Genomic DNA, 12,352 nt, shown 5'->3' with positions numbered 1-12,352 from the left:
ATATATATATATATATGTGTATGTGTGTCACAATTTTCTGGTTTTGGAAGCGCTGGAGAGGTTTTTCTCTCCGCTTTTTTCTCTTTAATCACGGCGGCGGCTGTAGATTCAGAGACTTGGGCCGTTTTTAAAACGTTACGTTTCGGGAGTTGGACGAATATAAACCTTTTCGCTTTGGGGATTGTGAAAGAAATTGCGGGTTTGTGGAAGCCGGGCCTCTGGCGGAGCAGTGTAAGGCCCTCCTGTGTGAACCAGCAACAGCCATTCTAATCCAGCTAGCGACGAAAGAGCGAGAGAAGGGGAGCCGCAGAAATCAGAGCAAAAGGAAGACAGAGTGGGACATAACCATTTCCAGCCAAGGAGCCAACAATACTTTATTAATAAAATCGCCCAACAGACTATCATGGCAATGGCTGGGATCATCAAAGAAATCGTTAGCAGAAACAAAAGGAGATACCAGGAAGATGGATTCGATTTGGACTTGACTTGTATCCATTTTGATATATACATATAATCATATTTGATTTAACTTCTTAGAATTATTACAGGTGCTGAAGAGTGGTGGTAGGCATAAAACGTTAATTTGGTACGGTTCGCGGAGATGGTTATCTATTTACTTTGATAAGGTGAGGTTTTATTTTATTATTTTTTTAACAACGATAATTATCATATTTGACAGTTATTTTATGGATTCCCCCCAGAAGAAATCCAAAATGTTGCAGAACACGTTAGTATAATTAAATGCGTCTGGTTTGTTTATTGAATAATACTCTAAAATAAGAAGGGACCAGTGTTTTGATTGTTAAACCATTTTATTTATTTTATTTATTTATTTTAGATCGTAAGGTGAGGCAGAAACGGTCTTTCTGTAGTACCAGTGCGATAGGTCTTGGCCTAGATAGTGACTGGATTAGATTGAAATTGGAAATCAGTGCTACATAGAGGCATTGCATCAGCAGCTTGCAGAAAATTAGTGGAATTTATATCACGTTTAAGCAAATACTAAACTAAGCTTTTTATTTTTAAAAATATATACCCATTACCATGTCTGCCTGTCTGTCTGCTGTGTGAGTGAGTAGCCTGATCTGTATATCTGTTTGCTGATTTTTAATGTCATGTGTTATGTGCTGATATATATTTGCAAAGGCCATATTGGTGGATTAATCCAGGTTATCCATATTTGAATATATGGCATCTTTGCAAAGAAATAAAACAAAAGGTTAGATATAAAAGGTTAGTATTTACTCAAAAGTAAGTGTTTTTTTTTTTCTAGTACCGTATTAAAAGGGACCACCCTTGACCTGAATTAGACACCTGTTTAGCTTTTGTAAAAGATCAAAAAAATGTTAGTTGCCAATACTTGACATTTCCAGTCGGTTCTAGCAGGCCTAAAGTCCGATGTACTAAGCTGTACTCATAGGCCCTGCCCACACAATGCCTTTAAACCGTATTCGTTGCCTTTAAACCGGTTTAAAAGTGCTAAATACGGGTTGTGTCCACACTACACAGCGTTTAATACCGGAGTCGATACCACCTCGGTGTAGTCTCGAGTCCGGTTCTAAATTAGATCGCATCAGTTAGTGCGTTTTATCAGACGTGTTGAAGGTTTAATACCGAACTACATTTAGTGTATATCCTCCAATATCCCAAAATGCGTTGTGATATGTTTGGCGAAATACTCAAGAAAACCCCTATTTTTAAAACTGTCCGGACATCTCTGTTAAACTAGTGGGGTAAATAATCAAAGCACAGCGTTAAATTAGGCGACTGCAAAAACGAAATGCGAGTTAAAATTAGGATTGGGGATGAATAATTCATGTAACATGTCAGCTCTGTTTGAAATAAAACTTAAATCCCTACTTATGTGTGTTCGCATTTACTTTTTCCAAAATAGTGTACTTGTTTTACTTATTTAGCAATATGGATCTCTTAATATGAAACATAACACATTATTTTAAAATAAAGTAGTGAATGGTGGAATACTATCGTATTCATTTCCACTGTTCATTGCACTGCTAGAAACTATAACCGAAATATTTGAATAGTCTAAAATCCGACTAAACATGAAACGGTACTTAAGTGTGGACGCTTTGAAATGGATTAATTAAAACGTTTTTGATTACTGCTCTCGAGATCAATTATGTAGTATGGACAGGGTCATACACTGGTATAAGCCTTGGTTACTAATATGAGATTGTTGTAAAAGCAAACATGGTGTTGTACTTTTGATCCTACTTTAAATCCTCGTTGACTTTCAAAGGTTTACAGGCTGGCTAATTTCTGTGCTGTAATGGCGCTCGAGAAGGTCTTCTACTCTGCCTGATGAAGAATAGCTCTGATCAAATAATTTTTGTGACGAAAATTAAAGCACAAAACATGGTGACATACAAATGGTAACCCCGAACTGATTCCTCTAATTCATATTGCAATCATGTATGTTTAAATGTGCCAAGTCTGAACATTTTATTTATTTATTTATTTATTTATTTATTTATTTATTTATTTATTTGTACAGGGCAAGGCTTCATTTTAGTTTACTTCGAATACTTGAACATTTTATTTTAGATTTACTACGTTTGACACACTGTTTTAGTTATGAAGAGGTGAATTCCAAAATGTTTGTTTTTTTCTACTTTTTCATTACCCGAGTTAGTCCCTTCATTGTTGTTTTGTGAATTTGCTACAATCAATAATTTAAATATCTATTCCAGCCTCATTTTAAAAATCTTGGATAATTGTGTGTACTGCAATGAACAATAAAATGTACCAGTAAATCTGGTTGGAAATACTGTTGCAGTCAAGGTAACTAGACATCAGGTAATAAGTGATTTGTTAGTGGCTTGCAGGAGCATTAATAAAGCCTTGTATTTGTGTTTGCAAGATGCCAGTGTTTAAATGCCTGCCAAGCTCAACCGTATTGCCTTGTTAAATAACTAATCATGCAGTAATCTTACTATTTTCTTTAGTTTTTTTGTTTTAAAGATCTGATATACTCTGTGTGTGTGTGCTGAAACTTATTTAATGAGACATGATCTAAGCATGCATTTGGTGGCTGAATATTCTGTAGCTGGGTTGATACTTGATGAATATAAATCCATGATGTCTAGTAGCTGTGTATGGTTTTATTATGTATTTATTGGTAAGGTCTATTGACTTACTGTGGGTCATATGTGAGCTGCTTGGTATCAGCAGTCTTTTGGGGTGTCCTCTCCAATATTTCATAAACCTTTTAATATGTAATATAAACCTGGATTACCTCTTATTTTAAGTGAGCTGTGGCTGTATTTTTTGGAACCAGAAGCACGAGGAAGAGAAGGGTTAAAGTGTATGTTGGATATGAGATGTGAAAAATCTGGGTTTTCAAAAACGAAAGATGTGTGACCCTCCCATATTATACTACTGTATTATTTGCCCCCCAGATGGGGAAGCCTCTGGAACATGAGAAATGAAAGCACATTTTGTGAAATTGAATTTCTGTTTTTAACATTACTTTTTATGGTAATAGTGCTAATTTCAGCATGCTTGTACAAGTCTAGATTTAGATACTTTAGCAGGTTGAAGACATTTTCACACCAGAATTTGTTTGTTTTTTGTTTTACATATGACAAGCTATCAGAGTTGGTGGGTTAATCAAAGCTTGACCGTCATTACTTCGAATATCATATTTGATCAAGCAGAGGAGTTACCTTTTAAACTTTTTAGCATTTGTCAACATATTACAGTATACAGCAAGGGAATTATTTAGTAAATATACTGGCTACACTACTATACAATTGGAAGGTAGTTAGTTGTATGACACTAATCTTTATTGCTTTAAATATATTCCACCCATTTAATCTTTACTTTAAATATACACAAATAAGATCGTACTGTATGTATGGGTAATGGCATTAATGTTAGTTTATGATCTATGTTAAGTTACCCAAATTAGTTGCTTTGTGTATCCAGGAATTTGGTCCTGGGTACGGACCATTTATATACAAAGGACAACAGTGTGAACAGATTCATAAAGAAAAGTATACTCGCATTGAGTGAACATCGCTATCTTTAGTGTACATTACTTTATGTTCTATGTATGTTGATGTTTGAATGGTTGTCGTGCGGCCAAGTTAGATTAAAGTCGAATTAAAAAAAGCAGAGACAGAGTATGCACAGTTTATCTACAAAAGAACAGTATTGGTTTGATTTCAGAACTATCATTTGAAATGTTGATTTGTGTAATCTGTTATTTTCCTAGAGCATCATGGCAGACTGCATTTAAACCTGGTCTGTGCATTGTTCAAATATGGATTTTTATTTTTATACTTTGAGACTTGCTGTCACTAGCAGTGATGCAAGTATTGCAAGACGTATTTTTTTTGTAGTCTGGGACGAACACAGGATTTTCATGTTCGGCTATTCGCTCAATTTAAATGTTTGTTCAGATTTTCAGCTTTTTTTCAAAAAGTAATAGGCCATTATTGCTCTGAACGCAGGCAGAGACAGCATAGCAGCAGGGGTTGTGGCCATAGCCCCTGTGTGTGTGCTTTTATTTTACAGCAAGACCTTACAATATGCAACATGTTAAAATAGAAAAATATCCCTGGAGTAAAGAATAAGTTGTGTAGGACTTGCTTTACCCCAGTGAATTAACTACAATACAAAGGATGTCAAATAGTAGTTCAAGTTTTATATAGTGTTTTTGTTTATTCCCAAAATAAATAGTACATAAAGTTGACAACGAATTCTTTTCTTTTTTCATTCCTTGCATTGCTGTTTCTTCACAGTAAACAGTGGCCATCGACACGTTTTCATAAAGTACAGTGCTCACCGTTATAACGTACCTTGTTCTAGTGTGGAACTGGTTATAACACTGTAGGGTTGTGGCTCCCATTTGCTCCATAATGCCATTACAGTAGCCCTTTTATACTCCTTAAGGCGGAACACAAATGGCACGGTCTTGTAACTATGGCTCCCAACTATAGCGTTTTGAAGGGTGAGCACTGGAATAACATGAGGTTTACTTGTGCCTTTTTGTAGCTGAACAAGCAAACGAAAACAGAAATTTAACTTAAACAATTTAAATTAAACAAACATGGAAATGGCGTTGTAAAGTGGGGTGGGGTGGGGGGGGGGATCACAGTTCTGGTTCTCGTTTATTACATTCCACAACAAAGTAACAAAATCAACAAAGTCAACAAAATATAATATGCAGTCTATATAAAAATCGCTACACAACATTTTCAGGAAGTTTGGTATTAAGCGAGGCATTTCATAATGAGATGCTTGCCTTTTTTCTGTCCCATGAGATTCTGGCTCGCTTTAAAGCAGCACAACATGTTTTTGTCCCAGATGGCTCTTCATAGAGATCACTCATAATCTGGTTTGTTTACTTTTTGCTGTCTACCTCTCTTAAATATAGGCTCAAGAGTAGGGGTGTGCTTTTGGTAAATTTTTATGAACGTTTAAACGCTCTGCAATGTCGGCGTTTAGACCATATCTACATACACACTCTTTTATATTGCATTCTGTTATGGACAGCCCTGGTTAGTATTTTCTAAGCAAATAACATTTTAACATCGCAAAGACTTAACTCGAAAGTAAACTTAAAAAAAAAAAAAAAAAACCACAGACGTACACAAAGTATATATTGAAATGTTTATATACTACAGTGCTCCCTCGCTATGTGGCTCTCGGTTAACGTGCCTCGGATATAACGGTCCTACAGCATGTCCCCCAATTCCCTATACTATACTTTCTACAGTAAACAGTACCGGTGTTCAAACTGTAAATAACTTCTCGGTCTAACTTCCGTTTCTGTCTCTCCCTTTTGATACAGTCTCTGAACTGGAGAAAAGCTGCACTGGCACTTTATAACAGACATCTTATTCAGCATTTGTTTTATAATTGAATTAATATTAGGCCTATTACGTGGTTATCTTACCTAATGTGTTTTTTTTTTGTTTTGTTTTTTTGCTGCGAGAGGAGCTGCGGCTTTCTCCGGGAGACGAGACGCTTCAGCCGAACCTGGGACAAGTCCATTCCCTCTTCCCCTCTCCCGACCCACTTTCCTTCTCGGACTTGGTTTGCTTGTCTGTCGCTTCGAACTGAACTCCCGACCGCCGTTTAGCCAGGCTATTTATAGTTTAAAAACTGCTCATTAAAATGATCACGAGTGTTACCTTTTTTTTTTTTAAATTTTTAAAAAAAAAAATTTTGTAGAGAATATAGCGTTGATTACATTGTGCTTTATGCATGGTTAATTCACGGAAAGTTACATTTTTGCGTCACTATATGTGCATTAGAGAGGGAGTTATTATTTTTTATTATTAGATGTGTGTTGTGACCGTGGCGCCCCCTCCCCCGTTTATAATGGTCATATTGTGTGTCCCCCGAGACCCGCGTTATAGAGAGGGAGCACTGTATATACATATTGAGCACATTTTCAGATAGTATATGTTTTTAAAATGGTGTGTTTCTTAAAGGTTCATTTAATAACAAACGTGTGTGGGGTTTTATTTATTTATTTATTTATTTTTTTAAATTTGCCCAAAGTTATATTGTTAAAAAAAAATAGACGAACATCACCCACTGTACAGTGCTAATGCAAATGGGTACAGGAAAGCAAAAGTGAGTTGTGCTTGCTATTGAAAAAAAGTTGGAAATACTTTCACTTCTGGAAAAGGTAATTATCAGGGATACAATAGCACATTATTTTGGAATTTTAAAGAGCACTGTGACTAATATTAAAAAGTCTACTTCAGATTTAAGTTTGCGGTCTTTGATAGTAGGGGTAGGATTTTTGAGATCTATTGTTGCTCAAGACGAGTACTTGAGCATTACAGTTTCAGAGTACTCGAATCAAACGCCACTCTCCTCTACATACTGTACTAGTGTACATAAACCTCCCAAACATTGCCACAAGTCCTATTTTAAATGCCAAACTAACAGTCAAGTAATATATTAAGTAATTAATGTTTGCCTTGTTACATCGATTTAAAAGCTGCAGCATTCACGATTCACACGCACTGTTCTCGACATAGGGGATAACGTGATCACGCCCTGTTCGGCCAAATCTGTAGCAAATGTTATGGATGTTTGCTTTTTATTGCCACCAGTAGCTCCATCCACAATAATTCTGAATTGTTTTCATTTCAAATGGTGACACATTGAACTAGTGTTTTTGGGGTACGGCAATTTTGTTTGCCGTAATTATTTACATACCACGTTTTTCTCGTCTGGTTCCTCAAAATACTTCGAAAGTGGCTTCCTTTGTTTGGAGATGCCATTTTAAATATAGAACAAACTCAGAAAAAACGCTTGTCATTAACGTTATTACCCTGCTGTGGAATTGATACCATACCACACCTACTACAGGCATACACACACAGTGCACCAATGAAGCGCCAGATCAACCGAGAATAAAACCCACCCCAGTGTCAATCTTTCTGTTGCTTGAATTAGAAAAGCTACTTGGAGGCAATTGCCAAACCCTTTCCTTTTTGCAATATTTGCCCTTACTGTGGCACTAAAGCAGTCTTATACGCGACGGACTACTGATGATAAATTACTGAAATTAATGCATAAAAAAATATGCGTTTGGTGACATTTCACGTGACAGATTATACGTCTAGCATGTTATTAAACATTTTAACCACTCCTTTAGAGTTTACGTTTTAAACGTTTAAAATTCCCATCCCTGCTCGAGCTGTTGTTGATTCTTTTTTTATATATTAGTCTTGCATATCACATGGAGCTCTTTTTTTTTTCATTTGCTTTTTTTGTGCAAATTCTGGTGATGGTAAGGAAGTGCAAGGTATTTGTCATTTGTAGCGAATACGAACATCTGATTTTTTTTTTACTTTTTTGTAATCAAATTTTCCATGTTTGTTTCCAGAAAAGGATATTTTTATAAGTGAAACTTACTGTACACTATAGATGAGGCATCATAGCTATTTAGTTTCCCTTAGGACAGCAAAAACACGGTCATGCTGCTTTTAGAATCGCCATTGGGTTTCTTTAGGTTCCTTGTAATGAAAAATCCAAATGGTAAAAAGATTGTACGATTGTCAACGTGACTTATTCTATATGGTATTTTGATGGCCAACAATGAAAGACAGTTGTTTAGATAGTTTTATTTAAAACCAATATGAAGATTCTGCCTTCCACCCAGCTCATAAAATCTGCCCATTTCATTTGTTGTATCTGTATGGTGAGCCTTTTATCTCTGTGCCAAGATGCTTTAAAACCGTATCACTTCTCTGGTTATGTAATAGTGTATCTGTGTTCTAGGAATTGGCCTTAAAATAGCAGAGCACACAGATATTGCATAAGCATTTACGTGCTTGCGTTATCTGCAGGAACAGTGCTATTGGAGGTTTGTGTGTGTTAATAAGAACATAAATGTTGCCTTGAGGCTCTTCCCTTTCCATTTTCCCCATCCAGGTATGCTTCCTACCCTTTTTTTTTTTTTTTTTTTTTTTTTTTTTTAAACTTTAATGCCATTTGTACTTTCGTCCTACTGTCTTAAGTTTGAAGTTGTGGCACTTGGGTTAACTTTGCGATGTTTCATGTGGTCCAGTATTAAAGCCTACTAAGCCCCTGTCCTTTTTTTTGTGAGGGTGGGTTTAAGAGCCTCTAATGTCACAGTAGTACGGAGTACTGCCAGTAATAGTCTTAATGTTAGTTGAATGCCTTGCTGTGGTGTGTTGCTAAGGAAGAAAAAAATGGTAGGGTGAAATTTCTTTTAAAGTATGTGGAGTGGAGTTGCATTTTCAGTGGGTTCATTCTTAAGCAAAGCTTCAGTCTGGCAGCATCTTAAATGTTATAGGGCATTGATTACATATCTGCGCTTAAATCTCTGGCAGTTGACTTGCTTCAACCTTCCTGGATTTTTAAATTCCCTTATACAGTAGTAAGGGAAATGGCCTGGTAATTGTGATAGAAATCCCCCATTTGCTGCAACAAAATACTACGTGCCTCTAGAAAGTGTGCAATATTTATATGATTTGAGTCGGAAGACTCTTCTATGCTTGAGAAAAAATCTGTAACGTGGTGTTTGGGAGTTAATGGGTTAAACGCCCTGGAGTGGAATGAAAGTGTGGCCACTTTGTAACAGAGTCAATTATTTGGGTTCCAGGTAGTGTCAGAATACACTACACTACACTGCGCTCCAACTATGAACTTGTCTGACGCATATTACCAGGACTCAAACGTACCAACTCCGTCTAAACCCTGTATAGTCAGCCAAAGTATGTGGGGACAAACTAACAACAAAATAAGCAAAGTGGTATACTGCCAAAAAAAGTTTAAATAAACAAAATAAACAAACAATACATACAGGTCTGAACTGCTCATTCGAGCAAGTAACCAGTGGCAATTAAGTATTTAAGGCAATATCATACCTTGGGTATTCAGTGTAAAATACCATTTCATACATAACTCATATCCTTTGGTGGCCACCAATAATGAATAAAGCATACCATTGCCTATTGAAATCCCGCTTTAAGCACAGTACTTCATAGACTAACTAATAAACACTTCATTAAACCAATTAATCAATCAGTTAATTGAGAAGGATTACAATAATTAAAAGCAACTTTAAGAATGTACAAAATGCAATAGTAGGTTTACATAACAGCAAGCAACACAAAGCAAATGAACGATCGCAGTATATACTGACAAACTCTATTTATTTACGTGCGCCAAGTACACACCTAAGGCTTTACACAAATCATGCCTGCAGAACAAGACGTCTTAACTAAACAGTTAACCAGTCTTTGCGTGTATTAACCTTTTTGTGGTCCATTTATTCAGCGCGTCTCGGGCGCGTCAGGTCCAATTTGTTTTCACACGCGCGGTTTATTTTAGACCCGCAGTTTAAAAGTATTTTTTTCACAGTAAAACAGTTTGAAAAGGCACTGCATATCAACAGGACACTCAGTACTGCGTCTCCAGCCCCGCCCCACCCCTTGTTCGCTGTATTTCACATAACTCTTCATAGTCGTGCATACTGATAAATCATAAATCATCTCCTGATCACTCGTTTTATTATTTGTTTATTTAGCAGACGCCTTTATCCAAGGCGACTTACAGAGACTAGGGTGTGTGAACTATGCATCAGCTGCAGAGTCACTTACAATTACGTCTCACCCGAAAGACGGAGCACAGTGACTTGCTCAGTGTCACACAGTGAGTCAGTGGTTGAGGTGGGATTTGAACCGGGGACCTCCTGGTTACAAGCCCTTTTCTTTAACCACTCGACCACACAGCCTCCTATAATAAAGTTTTATCAACAAGCTCCACAATAATGCGATCCAAGTCCATTATTTTATTACTATAACATCTCAAAAAGCTCTTCAAATGTCTGTGATATTCTTTGAGTGCTGGATGCAGAAGCAGCTATCTTGTTTGTTTATGGCCGTGTTATCTCTGTGGTGCCGAGGGCAATGTGTATTGCTCAGATCCGCCACCCTTTTTTTTTTTTTTTTTTGGCTCCTATCGGTCTGACTTGGCCATTGAATGGTTTTCTCGGCTTTTTCTGGAGAAAAAAACGACTACAGACCTCTGTTTTACGTCTTTTTGATGATGTCCGACATCGGACGGAAAGGGAAAATTGTAATGTCGGACCTGGTCCGACATAGGACCGCAAAGGGTTAAGACATGCCTGTCCTTTTTAATAACCGTACTTCCCCGCTGTGTTTTTAAGAGAGCAGTACGACCTGATCCACCGGTACAACAGGCAAGTCCATCCCAGTTTGTTCCAACTCTGAAGAGTTACCACCATAAGGCCTCGTTGATTATAGTATATTCCCGCAATAGTTTCACTTTCCAAAATTACGGCTTGTGTATAGAAAAAAGTTTCAAAGTCAAACTGTAGCCGGTCACACACGCTGGCTCGGTTACCAGCAATCCAGCCTCAGGACTTCCGGGTTACGACACGCCCACCAACGTCTTCACCTCGCAGCAATCGGCAGCCTTCTAACAATGCTCACAGGACAACCAAACACTAGTTTTTTTTTTTTGTTTGTTTGTTTTTTAAATATTCTAGCTTTAAAGAAACCGTGCTGGTTTACCGGGTCTGCTACAACTTTGTACCTTGGCTGAGTTTGGTGAGGTTACTAGTTAGTTTTCTACAATGATTACAAAATCATGCCTTTGCTATCTGATGGAATCATTCTTCCAGCAGTACAATGTACAGCAGGTCCAGAATAGGGATATTTAAACTTAATTTGGGTATAATCAGTTAGGTTTACTTTAATGTGCTGATTTTTCTGTTTCGAACTGCAATACACGGTGGACTGCAGTGCTATATAATGTGAGGTATGTTGGTAATGTATTTAGCTGTCTGCCACCGCAGTCTTATGCATTAACAAAAACAAAATTTCTTTTATTTGAAACGTCAATTAGGTTGGCATTGGAAAAGACAAAAAAATCTGTAAATTGTCCGCAGTCTTTCAGTCGTCTTTGTATTTATGTAGCCTGTGCTCTGTCTGCATGCATTCTATAACTGGTGCCCTAAACGCTGCATTTTAAAGTGTTCCGGAAAGCTTTAAGTACATTCTTAACTGAATAGAAAAACTGCGAAACACTGTCACAGAATGAGAAAGTAATTTTAAACAATGAAAGCTGTAGCCCATTTAGCTGTAGTGACACCAAGCTAAACAGGCATGCTCATGCTATGCTGCAGTAGGAGGCTACAAATGACATAACCTAGGAAAAAGTCTTTCAAAAATGAAATTGTTTTGCAGTTTTATTTTCTGTATCATCATATGTATTGTATTGTGATAACTGTGAAGACCTTGTGTGAACATCTATTCTGCACACTGTTCTGGTCACTAACCTTTTGGTTATTGTGTGAATTGCTTGATTATACCCTGTAACTTCTGCAGCCATGGTCTTCCTACATTTATTTATTTATTTATTTATTTATTTATTTATTTATTTGGCAGGTGCCTTTATCCATGGCCCCATACTGCACTATTGATCGTGTGATGGTGCATGCTGTCTGTAGACTGCATTCCAATTCACCAAATCTACTAAATGATTAGAGCAACGAGGAAACCCAAATGTTTCCCACTATTGCCCTGTGACGGTACTGCGTCACGTGTGGGTAACCGCTGATATGAATGACAGACATATGGTAGGTGGAACTGAAATGCCCCTCAGGCGTACAGGATTTATTCACACACAAAACGAAAGTAAATAAACGGGTCATGTGAAGCTGCCAGCGATGGTAACGCACAGAGTAAACTACAAAATGCAAAATAACACAGTACAAAAACTACAAATAAAAGGTGCCACACAGGGCAAGTGCTAGCCTTATTAAACGAGGTGTCCTGCTTCAGGAACCTGCTACACTACGTAAACCTTG

At 37.2% G+C, this 12,352-nt stretch overlaps 1 protein-coding gene across 2 annotated transcripts in view; it reads left to right on the top strand.

The window, feature by feature from the left end:
* Window positions 1–12,352, top strand: part of LOC117415600 (phosphatidylinositol 3,4,5-trisphosphate 3-phosphatase and dual-specificity protein phosphatase PTEN) — a 33,128-nt gene continuing 20,776 nt past the window's right edge. The window contains exon 1 of one of the 2 annotated variants that reach the window (XM_034026156.3): window positions 1–488. In XM_034026156.3, coding sequence (XP_033882047.1) covers window positions 404–488 — 85 coding nt within the window. In that variant the 5' untranslated portion in view covers window positions 1–403. The remainder of the gene's footprint in view (window positions 489–12,352) is intronic. The other variant, XM_034026157.3, reaches the window with a different exon arrangement.

The sequence above is a fragment of the Acipenser ruthenus genome, chromosome 7 (assembly GCF_902713425.1).
Source record: "Acipenser ruthenus chromosome 7, fAciRut3.2 maternal haplotype, whole genome shotgun sequence".
In the NCBI taxonomy this organism is placed as follows: domain Eukaryota; kingdom Metazoa; phylum Chordata; class Actinopteri; order Acipenseriformes; family Acipenseridae; genus Acipenser; species Acipenser ruthenus.
The sequence above is the reverse complement of the archived record's forward strand: the minus strand, read 5'-3'. Positions and strand labels throughout refer to the sequence as shown.